The sequence below is a fragment of the Colobus angolensis genome, unplaced genomic scaffold (assembly GCF_000951035.1).
Source record: "Colobus angolensis palliatus isolate OR3802 unplaced genomic scaffold, Cang.pa_1.0 Scaffold56, whole genome shotgun sequence".
NCBI lineage: Eukaryota > Metazoa > Chordata > Mammalia > Primates > Cercopithecidae > Colobus > Colobus angolensis.
The window spans coordinates 12,990,747-13,015,926 of NW_012119154.1; the positions used below are offsets into that span (position 1 = coordinate 12,990,747).

The 25,180-nt window shown below is 36.9% G+C and overlaps 1 protein-coding gene across 1 annotated transcript; it reads right to left on the bottom strand.

The window, feature by feature from the left end:
- Positions 1–2,744: 2,744 nt before the first annotated feature.
- Positions 2,745–23,519, bottom strand: TMEM207 (transmembrane protein 207). Its single transcript, XM_011961616.1, has 5 exons — positions 23,379–23,519; positions 21,452–21,489; positions 14,749–14,793; positions 13,317–13,459; positions 2,745–3,829 (listed from the first exon to the last, which is right to left on the bottom strand). The coding sequence occupies exons 1-5, from the start codon at positions 23,451–23,453 to the stop codon at positions 3,693–3,695; spliced, it is 438 nt and encodes a 145-aa protein (XP_011817006.1). The 5' UTR covers positions 23,454–23,519; the 3' UTR covers positions 2,745–3,692.
- Between the last annotated feature and the right edge of the window lie 1,661 nt (positions 23,520–25,180).

Consider the following 25,180-nt stretch of genomic DNA (forward strand, 5'->3'; position numbering starts at 1 on the left):
AGAAAGATAGATAGATTGAGAGAGAGAGAGATAGAGATATCTTTTGTGTCTATTTTTTATAGTAGAATCTGTGAGCTTTTCAACTATAAAAGTATATATATATACATTATTGAAAAATTAGAAAATCAAGAAACATAACAAATAAAATAACCTGTAGCCCCATTATCTGAAGATATGTTTTACATTTTTTACTTCTTTATAGTATGACTTCCTTTGTTGGCTTGGAATCACAAGCTATAACACTGCCAAATCATGTACTTGTTTAATTTTATATTTCTTTCTATTTAAGAAATAAATGAACTTCATTTTAAAAGTCAAGTAGTGCTATAGAATCGTAATAGAAATCAGTGCTTTTCTGCCATACCTAATCCCACACATTATCTCCGAGTCCAATTTCTTGAGACGACAATTTTCAACTCTTTTAGTATTTTGTTACAAATATTTATGATCTAATTTTAAAATGATGTGCTTTAGCACCATTTGGTTTTTCCTTTAATTAATTAAATTTCCACAATCTGAGATTAGCATTTATGTTTCTTACTGTATCCTGCCCCCTTCCTTCGCAAACCTTTTCCCTTTGCCTATCTTGTTAATATAAATAATACATATTTTAAAATATTAATTTAACAATTTTGATTAATTTAAATATTATTTGCATTATTCATCACTTAACCATTTTTAACAGTACTAATTATTTGTAATTTTCATAGCTTAACCATTTTATAGTTAATCTAATTTTTGTTTTTCATGGATTTAATAAATGCCTTTTTTCACTTCCTCTGTTTTCTACTTACTACTAATTTAACATTAAAGTTACATATATATTTTTCTTTAATCATTCCTCTTATTTTCTGTAGCTCATTGCTGTTATGTTCTGATTGGAACTGGCTCTTCTTCGGGCTGCTGCAATGCTGTCTTCCTGTAGATTAACTTCATTATCATTTTCAGAATTCTCTTCACTTCTTTTGCCTCTAATTCTTGGACATTTCTGGATTGCCGTAGCAAATATTAGCTTAATCATTCTATTTCTTCCATGACACTTAGCAAAGTAGAGAAACTCAAAGTCTCAGTCAATCATGACAACCATCTGTGTCCATCTCATTCATCTTTCCAAGTACTAAAATCTTATAATTAACTTTCTTCTTACTGTCATCTTCTTATCTCTGTCTCTGTGAATTAAAAACATTTTAATTTCTTTCCTATAATCTTAGTAGGTTTCTGAAGAGAGTAGACGTCTTCATTCTACCATGTTTAACTTGAAGTTAGGAATAGCCAGGTCACAAAACTGTCATTAGAATAAAATCTGATAGCATATATGAAAGCAGTTTGTTCACCATATAGCCCTACACACACACCAGGGACTACTGCAGTACATAAACACAAGCTTCTTCAGATCTTTTTCATCAGCGGATACAAGTGAGATTATGTTAACAGCACTAAGTCAGCCGTCTCTGGCTTTTACTCACCCTCACTTTCATAAGGCCTTACCCCCATTAAATCCTCTTCCAGTTTTTCGGGGATTTCCAGAGCTAGGAAACATTACTTTAAAACTTAGTTTCAGTACAAGCAATGATTTCCTTCACTTGAAGATTTACATTATAGCCCTGGAAGAAACATACCAGACTACCAGTAGAAAAGTACATGATGCTCCTTATATTATAAAAAGATTACTCCACGTATTAAAAGTTTCTTTACATCATGTGTCATTAGGGAATTGCAAATTAAAACAACAATGGAATACTACTGCATACCTATTAGAATGGCCAACATTCAGAAGACTGACAACATCAAATGCTGGTGAGGATGTGGAGCAACGGGAACACTCATTCATTGCCACTAGAATTTCAAAATGGTACAGACACTTTGAAAGATAGGTTAGTGGTTTTGTTGCAAAACTAAACATACAATCCAACAAACATGCTCTTGGTATTTACCCAAAGGAGTTAAAAACTTATATCTCCACAAAATCTTGCATATGGATATTGACAGTAGCTTTATGCATAATTGCCAAAACTTGGAAGCAAACAAGATATCCTTCAGCAGGTAAAGGCATACATAAACTCTGGTAAGCAGACAATGGATTTTATTTAACCCTGAAAAGAAATGAGCTATCAAGCCATGAAAAGACATAGAGGAAACTTACGTGCTTATTACTAGGTTAAAGAAACTAACCTGAAAAGGCTACATACTGTATGATTCCAACTATAGGGCATTCTAAAAATGCAAAGCTATGGAGAAAATAAAAAGATCAGTGGTTGTTTGGATTTAGAAGGGAGGGAAGAAAGGATAGATAGGCAGAGCACAGAGGACTTTCAGGGGCAGTGAAATTACTTTGTGGGGCACTGTAATGGTAGGTACGTGTCATTCTGAATTTGCCAGACCTAGAGAATGTACAACACCAAGAGTAAGTCATAATATAAACTATGGACTTTGGATGATAATGATGTCAGTATAGGCACGTCAGTTGTAAGAAGTGTATCATTCTGGCAAAAGATGTTGGTAATGGGGGAGGTTATGTAAGTGTCAAAGCCGGGTGTATATAAGAAATCTCTCTGCCTTCTGCTCAATATTCCTTTGGACCTAAAACTGCTCTTAAGACAGTTTATTTCAAAGGATTACCCTAGCTTCTATGTCTCCAAGTATTTTTTGGCCTGAGCAACAGTTGCAGTTAACTGAGATGGGGAAGGTTTGGATAAAACAGATTTGGAAAAATAAGATTAGGAAATAAGTTTGGTCAAGTTAAATTTTAGATATCTATTGATGTTTATTGTTTTGTTCAACAAATTTGTCAGCTGAAGATCATATGGCATCTGCAATGGATGTTTTTTTCTGTCCCCCTGCTGATGGCCACTGCCAAAATGCCACTTGAAGATGTCTCATTGCTACTTCTGCAGTCCTCATGAGAACAGATATCTATGCCAAAGGTTTTTAGCATGGTGCTGCAATAAATGCCAAGCCTTGAGGCTCCAGGGAACCACTATGGACTATGGAGTCCACATTCATTCCTATAAAAGGGGAACTTGTCTTTTCTCCCCATATTGGCATTAAACGTGCTCCAAATCTTCAGCAATCTCCTTCACCTTCTATCTACAATTTCTTCCTCCTCAGGCTGAGGCATAAAACCTCTTAGACTGAGACTTGTAATCTTTTCCTTTTCCTCTTCATTTATCCTTTACCCTTCAACTCCAAATGTTTCTTTTTCCTACTGTCTCCCCTCACCTTCATTCAAATATTATCTTTCTGGTTCTGGTTCTGGTTCTGGTTCCGGACATGTTGGATTCTTGGCTTGGGCTATTGTTACATTATAATAATTTTTATGGACTCCACACTAGGAAAGAGTTTAAAGCAGAAAATGGTGTGATGTATACTGCAGTGGAGTCCTAAATGTGATGGAAACAACTTTCAGCACCTAATCTTTGCCTATTTGGGTACGAGTGGGAAAGCATTAATTTAGTTGTGTAGCATAAAAGTATGACACAGCAGTGACACATCAAGAGCCCACTAATTTACTATTTAAACATTTCCATGACCTAGATTTTTTCCAACATCCATTCTTTTGTCGAATTGTCTTTCCTCAGACTATATGAATAGATCTCTGGACATTTCCAATAACTGAAATAACTATTCCTAAATTTGATGTTTTGGAATTACAGATGTCGTTAATGCTTTAAATTGATAATCCACACGTAAAATCAGCTTGTTTTTAGAATTTCTTCATATGGAGGTGGGGAGCCTAAAGTGTCAAAACATGGAGCAGGAACAGGATATAGGTCAGGGGTTTGAGTTTGAACGTGAATTCCAACAGGTGGACTCGCAGCTGCTTCTGTCCCTGGAAAGAGAAAGATGAAGACTTGTAATATTTCTAGTGAGCATAAAACATAGGTACAGGAACTGCCCAATAAAATCGGGCATTTCTGAAGCAACAGAAAATTATTTGTATCTATGAGAAAAAATTACAACTATCTTGCTCTTTGCAGGGAAGGTTTAGTCACCATAGCAAAAAAAAAATTGCTTACCTGAACCAATGAAATCATCATTGTCTAATCCATCAAGAAGCATTTACAATTTAGCAGCTGAAACTAGAAGGAATATTCTCTTTTGTACATCACAAAACAGGATTCCTCAACACTAATAGCATTTCAGCTAATGCTCCCAACATGGGAAATGTAAGTTGCATTAGAAAAATTAAAATAATCACTTTTAAAATTGTATTATTTTACATTTATGGTTGCAAACTTCAACTAATACAAATAATTAATTATTCCTCTTTAGTAAATAGTAAAAATGTTAAGCTCAGTGATGAAAAGCATGTATTTAAGGTATACACACACAATAAAGGAATATATTCTAAAATTTAAAAAAATACTTTGAAATCAAACCTCGTGACTTCTAGATTAGGCATAATACAGGACATTAACTATTACAAACTGGCCTTTTCTTTCACTAACTGGTAACTTAAAAAAGACAATATGCTTACTCTAATGGCTCTTTTGGAAATTGACTGTTAGTATTTCCTTGAAAGATGGTGTTTGGGTAACACAAAAAAAATAGTGCTATTTTATAACCATCTTTATATTAATATATGGCTGTATATATAAAGATGGTTTATATATACACACACACACGCACACACACATACATACACACATATATATAAATGCTTATATATAAAGAATAGGTATTCACCTGGATATATTCACCTGGATCTTTACCCACCTTTAAATGATTTTGACTGCCTTTTGCCAAAACAATAGCAACCACCAAAAATTCATCTTTAAAAAGAAACTAGTCCCTTGAACTGAATCTGGCCTCCAGCTGTTTTTGTATATTGAATTTACGAAACACAATCTTATTCATACATTTACATATTGTCTATGGCTCCTGTTGTACTACCATGGCAGGGATAAGTAGTCCCCACCTAGACCATATATTTTGCAAAGCCAAAAATAATTTCTATCTGTCTGTTAATGGAAAAAGTTTGCTGACCTTCCTTAAAGGAGTAAGATTTGATGCCATTAGGAATATTCCAAACAACATGACACAATGATCAAAAGAATTCAAAGAGTAGTTGATTATTAGACATTAGCTGCTTCACTAGGATCCATATGGAGATTACTCAAAATGATTACTTTGAAGCGGATAATGTTAATTTAGAATGATGGATTTTCATACAGTTGCGTTTGTCTTATTTCTTATCTCACAGGTACCAGAGCAAAGACTAATAATTCAAGTATATAAAGGGTGGGGCGTATTTAGAATATATGTCTCACCTTCTGGTTTAGCACTTTTCTCAGAGTTATCTATTTGATTAAATAGTCTACTTCTGAGTTATTACATAGTATTTTTTTACCTCAGTTTTCTCTTAGGCAATAAAGGTATAATACTAGTGTCTACCTCTATAAAAGCAAGGCTAAATGAGCATAAAGTACTTAAAATAAGGCCTGGCACAGTAATTATGCATCAGGGTTTACTATTATTATTACAATATGTCAAGAACTGTACTAATGCTAGGAGCGTGCATGCATCTTCTTTTATTTACAATATTATTTTTCAGTCCATCCTCTTTTCATAGTTAAATAATGATTTAGACATTATCATTATTAATTATAATATAGAAGTTATTAAATAAAAAGTATCATGGAGTTAGAGCCCTTTGCAGTTTGTAAGTTTGGGTTGATGTCAGATAAGTCTGTGGGACTTGATCAATCAGAGTTAACACTGACTGGTAAAATACAGTTGTCCCAGTAATTTCCTCCATTGTGAATACTTGCAATGAATGATGGCTATTTCCTTGGTGAACTGCACCTAGTGTGTTCAGTACAAAGTCAAAGGTAACTCTCTTTCTGCCTAGAAATGGTCAACCAAACTACTTGACACATCTAATATTTGTACTAGCTCCAATTTATGTCTACGATTGCCACTGTCAATATTGTGCTCCCAGTGATAGAGTCTCCATAGTTGCTTTCGTAGAAAACTTTCATTATCTTCTTACTACAAAGTTTGCTGTTGATCTTAAACTTGTTATTAAAACCATTAGGCATTGGGTAAACATAATTAAGCCAATGTGTTCAGGAAGTTTTGAAAACCAAATATAGGTTATATCAGTTTTCAATTTTTTTTCAAAGCATGTTTACATATAATATCAAGTGATTGGATACTGGGGAGGGCAGGCATTTTTATCTTTTGACAAATTAAGAAACTGAGAGAACTGAATAAAAAATGCCAGCAAAAATCCTATAGTTTTTACAGAACTGCTGTCTAAGATATCAGAGTTTATTGTTTAATTTTGTAAAACCAATACACTTACTGCTTAGTTTTTATAGCCAGAGTTGAGATTTCCTATGTTTTTAAGAATCACTCAAATAGACTTCACCTCTTTCTACATGTTCTTTCTACCTATTTCTTCTCTTTCCTTTACCTCATTCCTTTCTCTTCTACAGGAGTGGCCAGAAGGACTGAATTTGAGTCACAGTTCTGCCATCTACTTACCATGTTGCTTAATCTCTAAGTGCCTTTTTTCCTTCATTCGTAGAGTAGTCAGAATGATAGTGAACTTTCATAGAGTGGTAAGGAAGAATAAATGAGATTCGGGATGTCAAGTGTTAGCACAGGGCATGGCTCCTGGGAAATGCTCAATGAATGAGTCATTACTATTATCATGTCTTTCCATGAAAATCTGTGAATGAAATACTTCCTTTTTTATTACTGAAAATAAGTCACAGAATATTTACACATACAACATGAAACATAGGGAAATGACATTTCTGAAAAATCATAAAATAAAAGAATCCTGGAAGACTTGGAGGGAGAAGAGAGCAGAGCCTGTAAGACCTTGCTTCTTGTTCCCCTCTCTGGAGCCCTCTTTTTTCTCCCCAGCTCAGAGCACTCATATATAATCACTGCTGGAATGCTGGTATTTCTGTTTTCCCAGAAATAAAAAAGAGGGAAGATTATCCCTGAAACTGCAGAAGAAATGGGGTCAGAGAGATTGTATAGTTGCATTATCAAGCAATCTGCCCCAATGAGAAGCTAAGCCAAGATAAGTGTCCCTAGGACGGGTGTCCCCTTGGGCTTCATCTTGCAATCAGCTCAGGAAAGGCAGGGAAACTCATCGGGAAGCCTTGTCAAGCCTGAGGGAACCCAGCCCCAATCCACAGACCTCATGGCATACAGGCAAAGGGACTCTTATTTAAATGTTCTGTGATTGATTATGTTTTATTAAAAACACGGACAAACAGTTGTGGGGTCCCTCTCCTGTGCTCTCCAATTCTCTCTTTTCTAATGCATAGTCAATTGTTTTTCTGCCTCAAGCTCTATTTGTCCTTTTCTCACCTCCAAAACTCCAAACATTTTCCATTATCTTTAAATGTCTTGCTTCCTCATTAATATGGGTTTTTATTCAGCATCACAACTTTATTTTTAATAAAACATTACTGTCATCCTCATTTTTAGTAATTAAAAATAACCTTTCATTTTTAATAAATTCCAAAATTCCTTTGACACTGCCTACTTTTAATATACAAATTTAAGAAATAAAACAAAACAATTAACCTAATCAATAAAACCAAAATCCTTATCTTTTTTAAAAAACTATTTTTAATATCTGTTTTACCCTATCATAATTATAGTCCTTGGATTTATCAACTGCTGAGCAATGATCACAAACAATAGAGATTTGGGATGCAGACAGTCATGTGAGAATTTTAAATGATTTTTCTCTTTTTTTCCCCCAATCTTTACTAAAAATTTGCATACAATCCTTTTAAAAAATCACTGTCTGTGGCTCAATGTGTGTTTTCACTTCCCATTTCCACATTTTAGAGAGGAGGAAAAACTGGTTGTACATTGATATGATTTGGCAAATCCAGTGTTGAATTGTAATCCCTAATGTAGGTGGGGCCCGCTAGGAGTTGACTGGGTCATGGGAATGGTTTCTCATGAATGATTTAGCACCATACCCTTGGTGCTGTTCTCGCGATAGTGAGTTCCCATGAGATCTGGTTGTTTAAAAGTGTGTAACACCTCCCCACTCCCTCTCTCTTCCTCCTGGCCCAGCCATGTGAAGTGTTTGCTCCCTCTTTGCCTTCTGCCATGAATAAAGTTTCCTGGGGCCTCCCCAGAAGCCAAGCAGATGCCAGCATCATACTTCCTGTACAGCCTGCAGAACCATGAGCCAATTTTAAACTTTTTTTTCATAAATTACCCAATCTCAGCTATTTATTTATAGTAATGTGAGAATGGACTAATACAGGAAGTCTTCTGTGTTTTCAGTTGTATTATCACTTAGGAGATATTCTGAAGGCATTATTAAATTAGGTAAGATAGTGAGTGATATGGTTTGGCTGTGTCCCCACCCAAATCTCATCTTGATTTGTACTCCCATAATTCCCATGTGTTGTGGGAGGGATTTGGTGGAAGACAATTGAATGGCAGGGTGGCTTCCCCCATACTGTTCTTGTGGTAGTGAATAGGTCTCATGAGATCTGATGGTTTTATCAGGGGTTTCTGCTTTTGCATTTTCCTTATTCTATCTTTGTCTGCTGCCATCCATGTAAGATGTCACTTGCTTCTCCTTGCTTTCTACCATGATTGTGAGGATTCCCCAGCCACATGAAACTGTAAGTCCAATTAAACCTATTTCTTTTGTAAATTGCTTAGTCTCGGGTATGTCTTTATCAGCAGCATGAAAATGGACTGATACACTAAGATAAGAAAACATTGAAATGAATGAAAAAAAATTACCTAAACATGGATGCTGAACAACACACCCACGTAATACTAGAATTATTCATCTTTGACGGTTCAGAGAAGGAACTAAGAAGGTCTCAGAAGCTACGGCATGGATGATGCCATTTGAGAAGACATGAGGGCATTGAGTGGATGCTCTCTGGCTTATAGCAGAGATGGTGAAGGAGAACCAGATCCAGAAGATGAGTTAAGTTCAGGGGAGCATAACAAGGGGAGAAGAAAGAGGAGGAGATTCTGCAGCTGTGACCAGGAAGAGGAAATGGGGCTGAAGAGAAAAAGAAGAATTTAGAGTCTGTATAAAATAAGTAGGTTTGAATTTTAGTCCTTAAAATATCTCTGATTTTAAACTGTTTCTTCTCTTCTCCCTCTTCCTCTTTCTCTTGCTCTGCATCTTCTCCTTCTCTGCCTTGTTGACTTTCTTCCGATCTTCTCCTCTTCTTCTTTCTCTGACAGCCCCTCTTCTTCCTCCTCACTCCCCAAGAGAGGAGTTGTATTAGTTTACTAGGGCTGTCATAACAAAGTTCCACAGACTGGATCACTTAAATAACAGAGATTTATTTTCTCACAATTTTGGAGTCTAGACGTCCATGACCAAGGTGTCAGCAGGGTAGGTTTCTTCTGAGGCCTGTCTCCTTGGATTGCAGATTGCCACCCTTCTCCTTGTGTCTCTGCATGGTCTTTACTTTGTGCCTGTCTGTCTGTGTGCTAATATCTTCTTATAAGAATGCTGGCCATATTGAATTAAGGTTCATCCCAATTGCCTCATTTTAATTTCGTTGTCTTTGTCTTTTTAAAGGCCCTATCTTCAAATGTAGTCATATTCTGAGAAACTGGGGTTAGAATTTGAACATATGAAATTGGGTGGGACATACCTCAGCCCACAACAGGGGGCATCAGAGGGAATATTTTTCCCTTTCTAAAGAGTAAAGAGCTTCCTGACATATTGTGGACACGGAGAGTGTTCATTGAGCAAAGTAAGTGCCAAGATCTTTTCTACCGAATCCAAAGACTTTTGAGAAGCCCCTGAGTCTAAGGACCCACACTTCAGGGGTATAGATCCTATGAAGAGAAAGGAAGACCAGTTATCTAAAGACCGAATCAGCAGAGCACTGTGAAAAGACAGGAACATTAGTCCAGGAAATGCTACTGCGGTCTGTGGTGTTTGGGTGAGATCCCACAGACCTCTCCCAGACAGGAAATCTCACCAGACATTGGGATGGGCTGTGTTGGCAACACCTTCCTTAAATACCTCTTATAAGGATCCAAGCCAAGTGTTTTCTTTTTTCTGTTTAGTATTTCTGATCAGAATAACTGGCAACCTGTGCCATGTAATAGTATCAGTAGTTCTGATTGAAAGAAATTTTCTATTTTATGTATTTTAACATTAGCACAATTTGACCACCTCAGTTTCTCAGTCAAAAGTTTCCTCTGAGTTCTGCTTAGTTGAGGGCAGCTTCCAGGAGATCCTGAGGGCCAAACCGTTTGCTCCACAGGTCAGAAGAGCCGAGCTATTTCAATTAATGTATTCAATAATTGGTGATAATTAAGTAAAATAAGTTTGGATAAAAATTTTAAAAATTAAGTTCTGGGAAGAGCCCAACATTAATATATCAAATCTAGTCTCTCCATTAAAATGTTTCAAATGACCCATTTCCCACATTCTGTATTCAGCGGGGAACATCCCATCTTCTCCTTTGTGCTCAAGAAATGGCAGGGAGTTCAGAAACCTTATTTTATATTCTAACATGTCACCTGTGTCATTCCAGAGATTTCTCATTTTTCTCTTTCTCTTCTGAACAGGGACTGTGAGGGAAATACAGAAGCACAGTCCTATAACCTCAGTGTGGGTGTATGAATCCTGAGGCAGCTGGACTCAATTCTTAGCTGTGAGCACATACTCTGTGGGAGCTGCGGAGGTAGATGCTGCGGTTTTGACCCTCACCTGCTTTGTAGCCACAAAAGCAAGTGGTTCTCTAACTTCCCTTTTGGAAAGCAGCTTCTTTTTGTAGAGATATTAGGTAGGAAGAATCATTTGTATGGAGAAGTGAAGGTATCATGAAGATCCAGTGAGGAACATAAATTTAGCATGGGTCCAGGTTTCAAACTGTCTTAAAATATTGACTGCCTGAAATTTACTTCCAGAAATTACTAGGTAAGAAGTCGCTAGAGATGGGAGATCACCACTTCCTAAATTACTCTTTTGTATTTTGTTTTGGAGAAGAGAAATAGGAATGCCACAAAGCTCAGCTCTGGGCACCGTATCCACATCAAAGACTGTATGAATGGCTGTTCCCTGCCTGTCCTGCCATCCTGAGCATCCTTGGGACACGATGGAACATGGGCAGTGGGTGGAACAACCTAACAATCAATTCAGCATAGGCACAAGAAAAGATAAATAGGACAGAGTAAGTAATGGGAATCAGTAGTAGAGAGATTTGCAGTGCATCTCAGGATGGAAGAGTTTAAATGTTTCTTGAGCAAAATGATATCCGGAAGTTAAGCCAGTGGAATTGGGAGGAAAGAACAGAGTGAGGATGGGCATGAAGATCCTGGAGCACAAGCCCTACCACTGAAAAGCTGCTCTATCGAAAAGCGTAGGTGTTCAAATAGTGAGGCTGTACTTAGTGTCCAGGGATGGGCTGGGCTGTCAGTGACCAGCCTATGTTTTCATAGGTTCCCTATTCCGACTTCTGGACAGTTTAAGCTCGATTCGTTGACTTGCAGTAAACATCTATGCATGCATGCTTCCCCTTGAGAGTGAGAAGTAAATAACATCCTCTAAGATAAATAATAGTCACTTTTCCAAGTTGATATTTAGGAGTTAGAGATAATATCTGAAAATCCTCAAATTACTGCTTAGCATTTGACAGACGTTAAAAAAATTGTGACCATATTTTTTTAAAAAAGCAATTTACCCCCAAGGGTTTTTTTTTTTTTCATGCCTGTTCTGAATGATTTCAGAGTAATAGAGAATGTGAGTCTATCGTCCATCACTCAGTGCTAGCACATGCAGTGTGCTAAAGCAGCACCTCAGCCTCGACACCTTCTCTCACACTCATGACTGTTCAGCCAAGTTCAAGAGCATATCTGGAAACTACCATGCAAGAAATAGAAAAACATTAGATAAAGAGGTATAAAACCATGGCACATAAACTGCTCTAAAAATTTTAACAGTACAACTGTCTAGCTTAATAATACACTTAAAATTAAAAACAAAATTCTTTTAAGATTCAAGATAGTTGAGGAAAAGGTATTTCTCAAAGTGAGAGAAGAGCTGAAAATACTAGGCTGTATTTTTCTTTTTAGAAACTTAAGCTCAGATAAAAGAAGCATGATTGCATTGACTTATTAAATACCTCTAGGTAAATAAAGAAAAATAGTCCAATGTTACCATGTTGACTCCTTTGACTAACATATTTTGTTAAAAGATCAGTAACCCTATTTCCCTCTATGCCCCGTGGAAGGTGCTTTTGATTGTAGGAGGAAGAACTATTGTTTTGGAGACTTTAATTATCCTTCCTAAAATAACCACTTCCCAAACTGATAATGTGTTGCCTCTGTCAAATAATAACTTTTGAAAGAAAAAAAAAGCTGGAGGTGAATATAATCATTATCTTAGAAAATTAAGTTTGATGTTAACACATTTTTGTTTATTTTTACCCCACTTTTCATCTTGCTGTTAGTTTTCCTCAGGGAACACCCTTCTCCATCTGTTGCAAATTTCATGGTGGCCCAAGTTTCTGAAACACGGCTTTGGCTATGATCTCTGTTAAGTACTCTCGAGGTAACTGTGGTGTGTAATGCAGCACCTTAGAATAAAGTCTCACAACAGTCCTGGTGGAGACAATACTTAAGATAAGGAAATAGCTATCAGTTATGGCCTCCCAGAAATCAGTAAGTCGTTTTTTTTTTCTGCTCACAGCTAAGGCTGGCAGCTACAAATAACTCTAAGCCCTTAATTTCCTGCAGTGTTTACTTCCTTATGCAAACTGGAAAATGAAGGGAAGGGCATGGTTTTGGGAGGGGCTCGGAAGCTGACAGGATCAGAATGCTGAGATGAAAGGGGATGAAAATTGACATTCCCCTGACCACTTCACAGAATTTCAGATTCTGCCTTGACCACAGACAGTCTGGAAAGTGTTGTTCAATGTTAATTCAGATGAGTTCAGTAAAGCATAGAAAACTCAGTAAATGAGATTATAAATACAAGTTAAGATAGGTTGATAATGAAAGCTCAGAGATGCTTTTCGGTACCCTAAACCCTACCATTCACCTGGACTGCCCAGCCCTGCATACTTCTTCTCTTCTGCTTGCTGAACAACAAACTATTTAGTTGCTTTCCTTATACTTAACTGTGGGTCAGTTCCCCAGACACATTTTCTTTCTTCTGGGATTGCCTTTCTTATGACATTTTCTCCTTTAAAGTCTCCTCAATGCAGTCATTGGTGTCACCAATAAGCCACATCTTTTTCTAAGTTCACACATCTGCTTTTGGGAGAACAGTTTTTCAATTCACCACAAAACCACAAAGGATCAAAAAAGAGTCCAGAAGTGTATAGACAACTTACCATAAATGGAGTCCAAGTCTCCAACAGCAAAAACGGCCATGGTGCGCCTGTGAGAATCAGTTCGGGGTCTCCTCAGCCAGCACTGGAAGCAGAGAACCACTGCTCCACAGAGAAGAGCTGCCACCAAAACCAGCAGCAGGATCCTGACTCCAAAAGTAACCGAGAAAAGAATGAGGTAGAGCATGCGGGGAAGTTAAGAGCTTCCATTACTACCTAGAAGTGGGGTGAGGACTCAGCTAGACTGGCCACAAGCGATGTGGGACACCGAGTTCCTTAAACAATTTCCTACCACCACCCATACATTTCCACTGAACTGGAAATATTCTTTGGCCTCAGAAAGGGTGAATCTTTCCAGGTGGTAATAATCATTTTCTCCTTAGAAATTGGAGGCTTATTCTAAAAGGCAGTGTCTTAATTCATTCATCCATTCTTCCTTTCAGACATCCATCCATCCATCCATGCATCCGTTCATTCATTCATTCATCCCTTCATCCATCCATCCATCCACCCATCCATCCATCCATGTATCCATCCATCTTTTCATCCATCCATCCATCCATCCATCCATTCATCCATCCAGTTAGTATTTAAGCAACTGCACACACTTTAGATATTGGGATTAGGAATTCAAAAGTAGGCAGAGAGGGTCTTTGCCTTTAAGGAGATAACCAGCTAATTGAGTGAACTGACAATGTTAAGTTTAGAATATACAAATGTCAAGATTTAAGAGGTTAAAATTTCTGAAGGGGCCGGGTGCAGTGGCTCATGCCTGTAATCCCAACACTTTGGGAGTCCGAGGCGGGCAGATCATGAGGTCAGGAGATCGAGACCATCCTGGCCAACATGGTGAAACCCTGTCTCTACTAAAATACAAAAAATTAGCTGGATGTGGTGGTGCACGCCTGTAGTCCCAGCTACTTGGGAGGCTGAGGCAGAAGAATTGCTTGAACCCAGGAGGCGGAGGTTGCAGTGAGCCGAGATCACACCATTGCACTACAGTCTAGGCAACAAGAGTTGAAATCTCTCAAAAAAAAAAAAAAAAAAAAAAAATCTGTAGGATTGTCTCATAGAAGAGATAGTGGTCATTTGGAATGGCTTTTAAGGCCAGAACTAAAATCAGTGGAGGGTCATTTAGGGAGATTTCAATAACAATGTTTTTTTCTACTATATTTTCAAAAATAACACTTATTTTGCCGTTAAAGATTTTCAAGTCTAGAATAAACTTATTTTTAAAAATAGTGAGTCCCTTTGTCACAAGAAGTGTTTAAGGAAACATTGGCCAACAATCTGAAAGTGGTATCTCTATATTCATTTGCATGACCCCAATCTTTCCTTAAGCTGTATGATTTCATGTACCATCTCGAATTATTTAGGAGAAAGAGTGTGTATATACCACCAACTGTCATGTAAAACAAATGGAAGATATCCTTACCAGATATACCAGTCTTTAGGGTGTTGATCATTATAATTTACACACCTGGTGATAAAGGAAGAGGGTTAGTCTTGGAACTCTGGAGAGCCAAAGCCTATTTCTTTTACCCAATAAAATTGGTATTGATCACACTTGTTTCTCCAGAGCAATCACCTACCTATTCCCATACCAGCCCATACCTCCCCGCACCCAGCACAATTATGCAAATGTTTATGTCCACTCAATTCAAGGCACTGAGAATACAAGTAAATGTGAAATTATCAGACTGATATATAAACAGATAATTGCATTATAATGGGTTTGATTCTAGAGTTACAAATACTATTATGCATTGAGAAGGCAGTGACTAACTCTTCAGGGACAACAAACCACAGGTGTTGCGTGTTAGGCAGATAACCACTATAGCTATATACTGTTCATCTGGAAACCCACAGTCACATAAAACTCAAATTCTCCAGGGAAGAACATCTTGGTAGAGAATAGGAGGCATCGGACAACTCTTTGCACTCTTGTTATACAATCGGTGAGGAAAGAAATTAGGCTAGGAGGAAAATGAATGAATGTGGCCATACCTACCATTTACCAAGGAGTTAGAAGTCGATTCCTTCAGTCAGGAAGCTGACCCTCCTGTGTGTGTCTAGCCACAACTCAATCATTCTTGAGACAAGTTTTAAAAGCTCACAGACAGACAAAGTTCACAGAGTCATTTTTGGAAGGTATAACTCGGCAAGTGTAGAGTCCCTCACTATGCCTAACATGGCACACTAAATGTAAATGTGCTGATGGACTTTTCTCATACATCAATGTACGAACTACTTTTAAGGTATTCTGTGCTTCAGCAGTGGAAATCTGTTATTCACCGTCAGATACGCTTCTGAGAAGACACTATACTTAATCATATCTTCTTCAGCCGTTGTTAAAATAACTCAGTTCACTTCAGTTTGAAGACATTCATAAATGTCAGTTAATTTATTGCGTCCTCTTCCCTGAGGAGGCAGGGTGTCATCCCATCATCACATCAGTCAGAAATGACTTTTAACGTATGTGAAGTGTCCATTTAAAAATTTTATCACAAACGTTTAAGACAAAAACCAATCACCCAGCCTACAGATGATTTTGTCCCCCTCCATGTATAAATCTCTGCTGCTTTTTTTTTTTTTATCTGTTTTTTGTTTGTTTGCTCTTTGTTCTGAGCACACAGAGTGTTTAGCAAAATTCACAGGTACGCCTGTAGTCTCAGCTACTCAGGAGGCTGAGGCAGGAGAAGGGTGTGAACCTGGGAGGCGGAGCTTGCAGTGAGCCAAGATAGCACCACCACATTCCAGCCTGGGCAACAGAGCGAGACTCCATCTCAAAAAAAAGAAACAAATCCACAGGTATGGCTGGAAAAAAAAATGGCAACTGAAGTGAGACTTTAAAAAGCATTCTAAGACAAATGACCATCAATAAAAGATGTGAAAAATAATTAATGGGATATACTTACAAAGGAATATTATTAAATCATCAAAAATAATGTAGACATGCTTATAAATAAGTCTTGCTAAGTAGTATAGAGACTTCAATCTTACTTTGAATATATTATTTTTCACAAGCACAGTGATTTCACCAAAATTACTACCAGACATAAATATACACCAAACTACTAAAGTGCCCACTTCTCTTGAAGATGGCATTATGAAGAACGCTATCCCTTCACTATTGTTTGAATTATTGTAATGTACATGAATCACTTTGTAGTAAAAAGAACTTTAAAATATTACATTAAAAAATTAAAACATTAAAAATACAGATTTTTTAAGAGGCAGAAGTGGGGAAATTCTCTTGGTGTCCTGATTCAGTGAATACAGCAGAAGGGTTTTTTTTGTTTTGTTTTGCTTGTTTTGTTTTGAATTGTGATATCTAAGCTCATGACCAGGAGTACGGATTATTCCATCTCCCTCCTCTTCCTTTTCTTTTTTTCTATTTTAAAATAGCCCCTTTACTTATAGTTGAACTCAATTCTAAATATTAACCACCTCATTTTGTTTCTTTTTTTTTTTTTTGAGACGGAGTCTCGCTCTGTGGCCCAGGCGGGAGTGCAGTGGCCGGATCTCAGCTCACTGCAAGCTCCGCCTCCCGGGTTTACGCCATTCTCCTGCCTCAGCCTCCCGAGTAGCTGGGACTACAGGGGCCCGCCACCTCGCCCGGCTAGTTTTTTGTATTTTTTAGTAGAGACGGGGTTTCACTGGGTTAACCAGGATGTTTGTTTCTTAAATCTAATTTTTAAGGCCCTCTGTTTTTTTTTTCTTTCTGGGCTAACAATTTTCCAAACCGACTTGTTTCACTTTTTCTTTCTGAGCTGGTGCACCCTCTGGTGGAGCTTCTGAGAAGCAGTAACACGACTAGGAAGCAGTTAGCTGGAGAAATGCAGTAATCATGTAAGTTCCAAATTGCAGGCACCTTTGAGATCGTTTATTCACCTTTAGGATTTTGCACAGTGTACCACTAAGACTTAAGGTGGAGAAAGGAAGTGGGGAGGCCACTGCCTAGTCAGAGAATTACACATGTGTCTTCTGGCTGCATATGCTCCCCTCCCTAAACATTATTTCCATTTCTCTCTTAAATTCAAGTTTTAAACAGATACTTTTTGAGTTCCTAAAAAGGCAAGAGTATTCTAATTACTCAAATATTACTTCCAAGATAGTCAGTATGGGAAACATTATATTTTTGAAAATGAAATTATTCCTCAGAGATTGGTCAAATTGGTATGATTATGCTAAAAAGAAATATAATCATCAGGGGGCAGTGAGAGCTGACTATAACGTGTGAGAAAGACATTTGGAATAAGAATTATCTAGAATTAGTTGTTGAAGGAGATAATTTCTGTCCCTATCAGAATGATTTCCTTTTGTTACTTTGATGTCATGGAGATTATTTCCGTGCTACACGGATGTTTAGATGAGTATCTTTATTCTTCTTCTTGGTGCTGAGAATCCGTGGACCTTAGATTAACTATACATTTAGGAATTTGATAAATTCAGGAAGAAATATGCAGAGTTGCTCCATTGGTTTCTCTGTTACATCATTCAGCATTTTCTAGGGCAGACACTCTTCTAAAATCAGATGTGTAACTATATGTGAAATAACGAACTCTCAAACTTCCATCAGTATACGTTTGGGTCATACTATTATAATTCTCCTTTTGCAACTGAGAAAACTCAGTCACAGAGACATTAAGTAACTTGCCCAAGTTAGCATAGCTGGAAGTGGTAGAACTAGGTTTTAAACTCAAATGTTCTGGCTGCAGAGGCCATGTCTCTTAGCACCATGTAGTGGTGCCACTGGGAACAGTAATAGCCAGTTCTAACCTCATATTACTGTGTGGAGTATTGCCTGAGTGAATCCAATATCCCGTGTTCCAAATGCTTTAAGGAAATACTGAAAATTTTACAAAAATGGAAATGAGAGCCTGGTGAGGATCAGACAAAGAGAACAGGCCAATAGTGAGATCAGTTTGTAAACAGAATATAGTAAATACCATATATAAAATTTGAATTGAACTGTAGATCTGACTTAAGCTTCCTAGCAGCTAACATAATGAGAGAGAATATTGGTTATATAGTGTCCTCTAAAATTAACAAAATGAACAGCATTACTCACCAGATGTACAACTATTCCTGGCCTAGAACCGAGAGAAAAATTCAAGCTATGAGGCCTCACAAAGACAGCACTGTTAACATAAGAACAATGTTTTCCATAGTATTCTCAGAATAAATTCAACAATAAATTTCATGATTTTTTTTGTTATTTTTAAAAAATCATTTCTCAACGTAGGCCAAAGTGCAATTCAGCTACAGTAATTTGAGGGACAGATAAGTCACAATAATATCACCCGGAAACTGGTAGTAAATTGTACAGTATCTCAAAGAATGAATGGACTGTGTATCTCTCAGGTATTTCACCAGATGTGTAATTGATTAAATGTTGGATATACAATATAACTTTGTGGTTGAAATTCTGGCCTCAGGAGTCAGTCCCAGGTCCAAGTCCAAGCTCTGCCTTTTAACTTGCTTTCCTACTCCTAAGTAAACTATTTCTCTTTATCGAAGCCAAGCAAGATGTGGTATGTCATTAGAAAATCTATCAATGCAATTAATTTACAGAATCTTTTACATGTATAGTCATATTTATGTTTCATAAATCAATCTATTTTTGTAGATTCATGCACATCAGTGTCCTTGGCTATTTATCAGAAGAGGACTAAGTCAGAAGTATGATAAGAGGGGCGCTGTCATGTTTTATTTCATAAAATAAATTACTGTTAGCATTTAAATTTTATACAAAGACAGCACAGCAATGCTTTGTTCATGTTAAAAATAGAGTTATAAAAGTAAAATAATTGGATTGGATCAGAAAAACATACCCTGGTGTTTGAAAACAAATTTAAATAGGTAATAATAAAATAGACCAGTTTTGTTGTTGTTGTTGTTATTTGAGACGGAGTCTCGCTCTGTTACCCAGGCTGCAGTGCAGTGTTGCGATCTTGGCTCGCTACAAGCTCCACCTCCCAGGTTGAGGTGATACTCCTGCCTCAGCCTCTTGATCAGCTGGGATGACAGGTGTGTGACACCACACCTGGCTAATTTTTGTATTTTCAGTAGAGATGGGGATTCACCATGTTGGCCAGGCTGGTCTCGAACTCCCCACCTCAGGTCATCCACCCACCTTGGCCTCCCAAAGTGCTAGGATTACAGGGTTAGCCACTGCACCCGGTCGATCGACCAGTTTTTTTTTTTTTTAATGGAAAATATATGCAAATTGTTTTGCACAATTCTTGGAACATGGAAGTTGACTAATACAATGTTTTTATTTCTAGCTAATCAGTTCCTCCTCCACCATGGCCTCTACCTAGGCGACCCATGTTTCATGTTTTTACTTTGATACTCCCTTGCATTCCAATCCAAGTCTCCCTTTCCGGTGTCCATTTTGCATGTGAACTTTGGACAAGTTACTGTCCTTTTGTGTTTCTTATTTCTGAAAGACATTTGGAGTAGGCCATCTTTATGGTCCTTTTCACTGTAATCTGCCATGTTTGTGTGTTATTACTGTCTAATAGCAGTGCTGGTAAATGGATGAATATGGTCTCTTGGCTGGGTAGTGTATGTTAACAGGAGATAATGTCCCAGATCAAAGAAGTGATTCTAAACTGAAGTCTCTTGTATAAATATAGTTAGAGAAAGAGGATTTTATTGGAGGGGACTTTTTACTCCCGCAGAAAACAGCCTGACTTTCCTTATAGATTCATTCCACTGACACTGTCTTGTGATAACAAAAGATTTGAGATATTGTGCCCATCTTCAATACATTTTCTTACCTTATACAACCACCCTACATTCCCAGCCACTCTCTTTTTTGTTTTTATTTTCTGCCAATTTACATTTCATTTGAGGGTTTTGTTTTGTTTTTACTCAAAAGCGATTGTACTAAATAATGACAAACATTACAGGCACTTAGATGCAAAATGATGTAGCCAAAGAATGTGATACCTAAGTACCAGTTGAAGCCCTACTACTAATTTACTATTTCTCTTAGGTTTCAATTCCTTCACCTAAAAGGGAGAGCAGTAGCCTCAGTAGCTCTAAAGTCAGCATAAAAACTTTCTTAATACCATATTTTTTCTGTCACGTTGATTAGAGTTAGATTCAACATTTAAGATCCTTTCCAATTCTGAACTTCTGTATTTGGTTAGTGTGGGTCAAAGGCAGAAGATGAGGAGATAAGATAAGGGCAGCCAGGAAATCCGGAGTCAGATAAGCACGCAAACAATCAAATCCTCTGTTACATCACAAACAGCATAAGACAGAGGGAAAAAGCAGTTTCCAAAAGCAACGTAAAGAAATAGCAATCGAGAGCCACGCAAAAGCTGAAAGAGCAGCACAAATTTAATAAGCAGATTGTTAACCCTAAGATGATCTACCAGAAACAGGTGAATGGTCCCAATCCCTGCTGTGCAATACAAGCATAAGCCTCCTGCTATACACAGAGCATGGCTTTGAGGGTAGCAGGCAATGAAAACAGCTGACTAACAGTAAGGGCTGCAACCGGGAGAAGACAGTGCTGGGTGGAAGTGCTTTGCTGACACTAAATCACAATGAATTACAGATATTAATTATCGGTACCATTATGAATGGCACTTTCTCTTCATCTCCTGAATAGAATTCTGAGAACCATTAAGTCTATAGCACAAAAAGTGAAAAAACTGAGTCAATTGTTCACATAATTCATATCACGAGCACTTTGAAATATACACACAGTACAGGTTAGAATTTTGATTAGTTTGCTTATATTTTACACTGAGTTATACAGAAAACTGCCTCCCTTGGTCACTGTGATTTTTGAGTGTGGAGGCAGCCATAGATAACATCGTGATTCTTTTATGAACTTAAAATACCCTTGAAACCTTGTGGAAGAGAAATTCAGTGTGCAAAAATATCTAGAAATCAGCTAGACCTCTTATCTATTTAACAAAGCTGATCGTAATGAAAATTACCTTTCTTGTTTAAAAAAAATTGAACAATCTGCATTTACAAACTATTTACTTTTCTTCTGATTATAATGATCATTTGTAACTCAGCTGGGCTTTTTCTAATGACTTGAGCCTTTTTTATACTTTGAATTTTTTTAATGCTAAATAAAAACATGGAGTTTTTTGGTGTTTACTTACATTTCATCTTCTTCACATGGTAGGTCTGAGAGCACCAACTGAAACACATGTTTAGAACAATAAAATCCAAACATCTCATCAATCTAATCCTTTAATACAAGCAGCACCTAGAGACAATGTGGGTTTATTTCATTTCGTTTGCTTTTTTAATTAAAAGCTCTGTAGCAGACTTTATTGTTGGTACACAGAATTTTAATTGAAAAAAATCTTTGGGTGGATTCTTAAGCTCAGCAGTGGCAGAAGATACATATTTTGAACCAGATTCCATTTCTACATACCAATATAAATGGATTTTACGACAATTTTTGTTTTTTCTATACTCAGATTTTGCTTGCTCTAAAGAGCTTTTGTGCACCTTGCATTTTTTGTTTTCATGTTTTAGCTAGAGGACAGCGGTTCATTATTAGTGAGTATTATTTTCACGCAAAAAAAAGTTCCAGGTACATACATGGAAACAGAAGTCAATCCTATCAGCATTAATGGGTATTAAATATATATTCATGAAAGGGTGACTTTAACCTGCTCTAAGGGTAAGGTCCATTTAAGATCACATGACATTCCAGTTGAGGTTTACAGTCTTCTCTTTATCAGAGAAGAGGAAAAAAGTAATCATCTTGCTTGCTTTGTTTGAAATGACCAATACTATAAGCATTCTAAAATAATGCTCTTAGTTCTCTGTACTGAGTGTCATAGGTTACAACATCTCATACACCAAATCACAAGGAAAAAGGCACTTCTTTCTAAAGGTTTTATTATCTGTTTGCTTGCTTGACCCTTTGAACCAGGACTCCTTCCTTGCACAGTGAGAAAGTCTTTAAATGGCATTTATATGTAGCTCTAAACACTTAGTTGATGAGGTCAGTTGAAGTATTTATTTTCCTGGACTATGACATGCAAATAAAAGTAAAAGAAGTTACAAAATTTAAAGTGATAGACTTGGGATTTCTATGTGAGATGTGTCTTTCCCCCCTTTAATCCCAAATACATCTTCTTCAGCACCTTGTATTTACTCCACCAAGTTTATCTGGGCAAAGAGATTTGTGGAGTTGCAGATGGAGCCATGAATTGGCCATCAGAGAGCATGGTAATGAACAATTTATAAGCACAGAAAATGAGTTGCATTCTTTTTTGCTAGAATGCTGCAAATAGATTTGCATAGTAAGTGAAAGGAAAGTGAACATTCACATTTTGTCCATAAAGAAAGTTTATTTATGAGTAGATGAAATCATCTGGGATCCAGCTTAACAGATAAATGAAGCCATCATTTCACTTTCTGGTCACTTCCATGTCTTTCGTGTGTGTTGTAACCTAGCAATAGTACACAGTATTAAATTATTAGCACCTCACTGCCAACATATTACCTTTCAAACTTCCAGTTATTATGAAGAGGTAAGAAAAGCCATGATTTACTTTAGATCTAAATATTTCAGATACCTTACATTGAAGTAGCACAAATATAGAGATGCACATATTAGTCAGAAAGGGATGCTGGAGCAGAGGAACTGAAATAAATCCTAAAATGGTTCTGTCTACATCAGTCAGCATTGAAAAACTGTCAAGCATCCAGTATGGTTGCAGGCAATAGTAAACATGTCTTAAATTAATCCAGCCATAGCGTTTTGTTCTGTGTCAATAGCATTTTGAATTAAAAAAAATATATACAGCATAGCAAAGTTAAACAAAGGTTAAATTTGCAATCACATTATTTCAGTAGCAATAGAACTAATTAAAGGAGACATAAGACTAATGCCATGGACATTTTGTTTTGTCCCTCTGACCAATGAATACAAGAAATCATAAGATGCTAGTAACGCTTGAAAGAAATCTTTCCAATGTAGAACAGTTAAGTTGCTCACATATAAACCTATAGCAAATCAAGTCCTCAGAGTACCTCTGGAAACGTTAACCCAGAAAGAGAGTGAGTTACCTGGAATAGTGGCATACACAAGATCCCTATTGTTGAGATCACTGAAGTGACACTGAAATGTCTGGATCTTGACATATTTAAAGGACAATCAGCTTAGGATCGTGGTTTGGTGCCTGTGTTTATTTCCTTCTTTTCAGAACTTACTAGCTTCCCTGTAAGTTACGCTTCCTACGAGGACATGCATTAATAATGGCTCCTTGTGACTGGCAAAGTGCGTGCTAGGGGAAGGAATGCTGGGTACATGTTTACAGGTACTAAGAGCCCAAGGAATTTCAGTTTAAGGTCAGAACTTTAGCACTGTTTGTCAAGGCCTTTAAAAGCAGGGGTTATAAATGCTGACCTACAGAGCTAGCTGGCTACTTAATAACTTTCCACATCCAAGTGCATGTTTTATTCCAGGGAACTTCTGAGTTTTTAATAGTATCTCATATTTGGAACATTTATTCAATTTTCTTCCCTTTGTTGGTACTCTTTGTTCTCCTACACACCATTTTCAGTTCCAGGTCTAACCCAACCTTAGGCATAAAGCTTTCCCTGTTTTATTGTGATAATATCCCTCTTTTAAACAAGGTTTGTTTCAGTGTTTATTTTATGAAACAACTCCATCACTACCACTGAAAAATAAAGCGAGACTATCTAGGGAAATTCTGAAAGAAAGAAGAGGCACTAACCTATTGTATATTAAGATGTCTTAATCTATGCATTTTACAAAAATTAATACTGATACATGTAAATAATAAGGTAAGTGTAAAAGAATAGAGAGTGTAGAAATGGAGAGTTTAGACTCAAATAAGCCAATTTATTTAAGCTTCCATTTTAAACTGGTGGAGAGAAGATGGATATCTTTCAGGGTACAATGAAGAACTAAATGGTTATGTGGAAAGAATGTAATGAATGATTGTTAAGATGCTTAACTTCAGTCATAATTAGATAAACATACCTTAGAATTATAATCAGATTGGCAAATTCAAAAAATTGATACTATAGGGAGGAGGGATAAATATGGGGAAACAAATACTCTCTTATATGTTTGGGAAAACTGTACAGCTTATCTGGAAAGCAAGTAGGCAATATACATCAACATAAAAAATAAATATGCCCTTAGAGCAAGAATTCTCCTCGCAAGATACATGAACGTACCCCTTACACATGGCACAAATTATTATATGCAATGATGTTCATCAAAACATTGTTGGTGTTAACAAAATATTGGAAACAGCAAATATTCGTGAAAATGTGACAGACTAAGTACAAAATGGTTATATAAATTCAACAGAATACTAGGAATCTGCTTTAAAATGTGGAGACAGATTACAGATGCTGATATAGAGAGGTCTCTAATAGTTACTGAATAAAAGGAACAAAAATCACAGAATATTGTGTACATCATGTTACCTTTGTATGCAAAAATAGGAAGGTAGAGCTATAGTATTCTCTCCATACACAAAGCTTAGGCATATATACTTATATATGCATAGGATGTCTCTGCATGAAACTGCTCACAGTGGTTGCTCTGTAAAAGGGAAATTGGAAAGTAAGAAAACGAGAGTGGGAAGGAAATTTACTTTTCACTGTTACTTCCTTGTATTTTTGATATTTTCACAATGTCTATATGTCATGTAATTATTTTATACATACATTCACTTCTAAGAGCCAATTTTGAAGGCAATCATCTGCAATGCAGAATGAGAATATTGTAATTCAAGCTCCAGTGTAGTTCACCAAATCCAATTCAAATTGTAATATATGAACCCATTTATGATCACACACATAGATTACTCTAGACACAAACCAGCAGTGTT